This window comes from Cynoglossus semilaevis, chromosome 18, assembly GCF_000523025.1.
Source record: "Cynoglossus semilaevis isolate Cse_v1.0 chromosome 18, Cse_v1.0, whole genome shotgun sequence".
Lineage (NCBI taxonomy): Eukaryota > Metazoa > Chordata > Actinopteri > Pleuronectiformes > Cynoglossidae > Cynoglossus > Cynoglossus semilaevis.
In genome coordinates this window covers 11,714,161-11,718,330 of record NC_024324.1, presented here as the reverse complement: position 1 = coordinate 11,718,330, position 4,170 = coordinate 11,714,161, and the positions used below count along the sequence as shown (strand labels likewise).

The following is a 4,170-nucleotide window of genomic DNA, read 5'->3' as shown; positions in this document are numbered from 1 at the left end:
GTTTACCTTCTCTGTCCTTCAAAGAGTAGGGTTTGATCTCTCCATCGGGCTTCTTTGACGGAGTCTTTCTCAACTGGACAGCTGTGGAGAATAGTAAACGGCAACAAATGTCTCAGCTCTTTATAGTAAACAGTAGTTCGTCAAAGGCCAGATGCCTGTTCACACCCATACATGAAGTGTATCTACTGTATGTACAGCACTCCTTCCGTCAGACATCTTGTGATCCATTCCTATTGTAGGAATAAGGTGTGGCTCAGCGACACAGGAGTGTAGTACGGCCAATAATCAAGTCGCAATATTTCACTTAAAAGTGGTTCCAATTTGACAGCGATGTTTCTGATTTGATCTTTATTTTAGTTCAGTTTCAAATTCTAAAATATAATGGTTGTTTGAAGATAGCCAAAAAAAACAGTTTGAAGTTAGCCAAAACTCAATTTAATGTTAGCTAAACCCAGACTGAAGGTATCCAAAACCCAGTTTAAAATTAGCCAAAACCCACTTGGAAGTTAGGGGGACGTTAGCAGAAAACAAATTGTAGCCAAAACCTATTTGGCAGTTAGCAAAAACAAAAAAAAAAAAACAGTTCGAATTTAGCGAAAACCCAATTTGGAGTTAACCAATAATCAGTTGGAAGTTAGCCAAAAGCCAATTTAAAGTTAGCCAAAAGCAAGTTTGAAGTTAGCCAGTAGACAATTTAAAATGAGCCAAAAGTCAGTTTGATGTTAGCCAGTAGACAATTTGACGTTAGCCAAAAGTCAGTTCGATGTTAGCCAAAAGCCAGTTTGAAACTATAAAGCTAACCAAAAGCAAGTTTGAATGTATTCCAAAACAAGTATGAACATAATCTGTTGATGTGTCATTGTTAATATCATATGTATAACAGACATTTTGTTTATTTGTTGTATGTCAATGTTAAAAAGTTTTTACATTTATGTGTATACGTTTCATAAAGCTAATTAACAAACGTGCTTGTGGAAAGGTGGACACGAGTGCAGCCCACTGACTAAGAAGCCGACGCGATCAAAGGTCAATCTTGAGCTGTTATCTGACAGGTGGTCCTTTCTCTTAATACTAATCTGTGCCGGTACATAGCGTCCACTTTTACTTCTCTCCTGGGTGGGAGATTCAGACGAGACGGGAGAAAAAATGTTTGGAGTATTTGCCCTCCTCATGCTATCTTCTTAGTTCTAGTAATTGTTATTGTGTCTGACGGTGTACAGCAGGGGTGTCAAACTCATATTGGTTCAGGGGCCACACCCTGATTAGATAAGAGTCAAGTGGGCCGGACCAGTACAATCATAACAATAAATAACTATAAATCCATGTTTTTTCCGCTTTTGTTTTGATGCAAATATGTACAAATATATTAGGGAAAAAAAATAATATGTATTACATTTTTTTTCACTTTCACCATTCACCAAGCGGGCCGTATTGAACCCCCAAGCGGGCCAGTTCTGGCCTGCGGGCCTTATCTTTGACACCCCCTGGTATACAGCAACACATAAATTTGGGCCCACTTTCTGGTCAGACTTCACAAACATTCTACCGCTGGAAGTCACATATGGGTTTTACCTCCGCGACACCAGTACTTTGCGTTGGTTGCAAGTGCCGACATTGGCTGTAATAAGCCAGTGGTTCTGAATAGTGCATAGATGTTCTCAGAAATGAGTAGCTTCTCATGCAGCTACATCCGGGCAGAACACTACTTGGTTACACACAACCCACTCTTGACCCATATAGAGTACTTGCACCTCTCCATCTGTGTCACTAAGTCTGTGCACAACACTGCTGAACTTCCTTCTATGAACTGAACTCACACAGAAGCTTAACAGTAACGGTCACCTGCTCCTGTGTCAGGGCAGAACATGCTCACGCAAATATACGACTTCCTCCATGGCATCTGTTAAATTGTCTTCCTATTATTACTAATACATTTTTTTTTTAAAGTAAATAAATGGGATCAGGAAGAACAGAATTTTACCTGTTTTGTCAAGGAAAAAGCCCTCGAATACAACAAAGTTATTCACCTGTGTAGAGTGGAAAAACAGAAACATTACATGACAATCGACACGGGGTTCATGAAAATAAAATGTAAGGTTATTTTTTTTATTATTATTATTATTATCTGACTGTTTCTAGCGTGTTTTCGGTTAGTATTTAATTTGAAATACTATACATTTTTTGAAAGACAGTTGCAATCATCCACCAGGTGGCGACAATGTTGGCAAAAATGATGCGAGGAAGGACATGCAGGCCACTTCTCACTTGTTTTGAAGGTGAGTTTATAGTTTTCTGAGGTATTCGTGGTTAAAATTAAAGCAATTTAATTTTAATTAAGGCCACTTCTCACTTGTTTTGAAGGTGAGCTTATAGTTTTCTCAGGTATTCATGGTTAAAATTAATTAAAATTATTTAAAAAAATATTTAAACAAAATAGACTGTATAAATCGATAGCTGATTGGTGTGAGATACGACTGCCAATTTGCTTGAGTGCTTGTAAAAAAAAAAAAAAAAAAGAAAAAGAAGCACATTCACATTTTCGGTCCCTAACTGTATGACCTCATATGTAGTACGTGATAAAAAAAATGTAGGACTCTACCTGGGGCACACTCTGTGTCAGGCCATAGTGCTTCGCCAGGAATGATTGTAATTTGGGTGATGGCCTGTCATAAGCCATCTGCACCGGCTCTAAATTCTTGTGCTGTAGTGGAGAAGGAAACACAACGGAGTAAGTCGCTCGGTTTCACTTGGTCTTGTTTGATCAGTTGGCACGGTCAAAAAGTAATATCACCCTCACCTGCAACATGAAGTTAAACAGCTCTAATCCGTAGCCGTGTCGCTGAAACTTCTCGGCTACGTAGAAATCCAAAACACACAAAGGCTCTGCCTCTATGTGAGCACCCTGTTGGTCCTGCAGAGGAAGAAAGAGAGAAAAAAAAAAAAAGAACAGCTAAAGATTACGGCGACCTCAGGTGACACGTAGTAGAATTATGGCTGGCAAACAAGGTCTTGTGAAAAAGTAAACAGGTGACTCACGAGTAAAAATAACTTCTTAGTGCCGACCTTGAGGAACCCCACGACGACGCCGCGTCCTCTGTGTGCAAAAGGCCGCGGAGAACAAATACTCTTTGATGTCAAGGACCGTTAACGATACACTTTAGAACAACGTCATATTGTAAAAGCGTTTCAATTTTGTTGCAAATATGTGCAAATATATTAGAATATATATATATATATATATTTCATGAAATATTTGACAAAACATCCCTAACATGCAGTGTTGGTACATTTTTTCCACTTTCAACATTCATCAAGTGCGGGCCGGGTTTGGCCCGCGGGCCGTATATTTGACACCCCGTGTGGAAGACCTTTGTTTACATTCGCCAGTTGTACGCATTACATGTATATTAGAATTGTGACACATTCGCTTTCTTTCTTTTGTGTTGATTATTTTGGAACTTTTTGCCCTTCGTTATGGCTCTCTGGCGTAAGTCAGATGTTACGACTGTTGTGTTTGTCATTTTGGCTGTTCAAAATAAATGTTGCGTTCGTGTGAATGTGCGACAACGTACCCATTGCTCTCTCTGTCCTTCAAAAGGTAGAGTTGATGCCTCTGGGTCTGCAACTTAGAGGCACTTGTAATAGATGCAGAAAGTTGCTGAGCCTGAAAAGAAAACAGCCAGTAATTTCCAAACATTTTAACAAATAGCAGTGAAACATTTGAAGATTGTATGTACTTTCGGCTCAAACACAAGGTTTTCCACTAACAAATTTATACTTAAACGTTTTAATTAGTGTACATATTCCAGTTTGGGAAAAACAGCGAAACGTACCTTTGCTGAGGCTCTTCCAATTTCGTCAATAATTGCTGCAATGTGGCTCAAATGTTCTGGCCTGCAATGACGACCACAGTAGAAAAAAAATAATGTTTAAATAATGTGAGGTTTCGCCTCCTCTTTTTGGGGTATGTGATGTTGGGGGCGGGGGAGGTTATACGAATGTACACAAAGCGTATTTTTACTACACAAATATTAGGATGGACTTATCCGCAGACTCCCATATCGACAGAACAAGTACTATTTTTTAAAAATATAATGCGTTTATTACGACAATTTGATTAGCATAGCTTAGGACAACATCTTGTGCGCTCGCAGCAACAAGCCTACACTC

General features: G+C 39.1%; 1 protein-coding gene across 1 annotated transcript in view; it reads right to left on the bottom strand.

Moving 5' to 3' along the window:
* atat1 (alpha tubulin acetyltransferase 1) overlaps positions 1-4,170 on the bottom strand; it is an 11,146-nt gene that overhangs the window by 6,530 nt on the left and 446 nt on the right. Inside the window, exons 2-8 of the mRNA XM_025065348.1 lie at positions 3,834-3,898; positions 3,573-3,664; positions 3,037-3,094; positions 2,798-2,911; positions 2,600-2,701; positions 1,982-2,027; positions 7-81 (exon numbers count right to left, since the gene is read on the bottom strand). Of these exons, the coding sequence (XP_024921116.1) occupies positions 7-81; positions 1,982-2,027; positions 2,600-2,701; positions 2,798-2,911; positions 3,037-3,094; positions 3,573-3,664; positions 3,834-3,898 (552 nt within the window). The remainder of the gene's footprint in view (positions 1-6; positions 82-1,981; positions 2,028-2,599; positions 2,702-2,797; positions 2,912-3,036; positions 3,095-3,572; positions 3,665-3,833; positions 3,899-4,170) is intronic.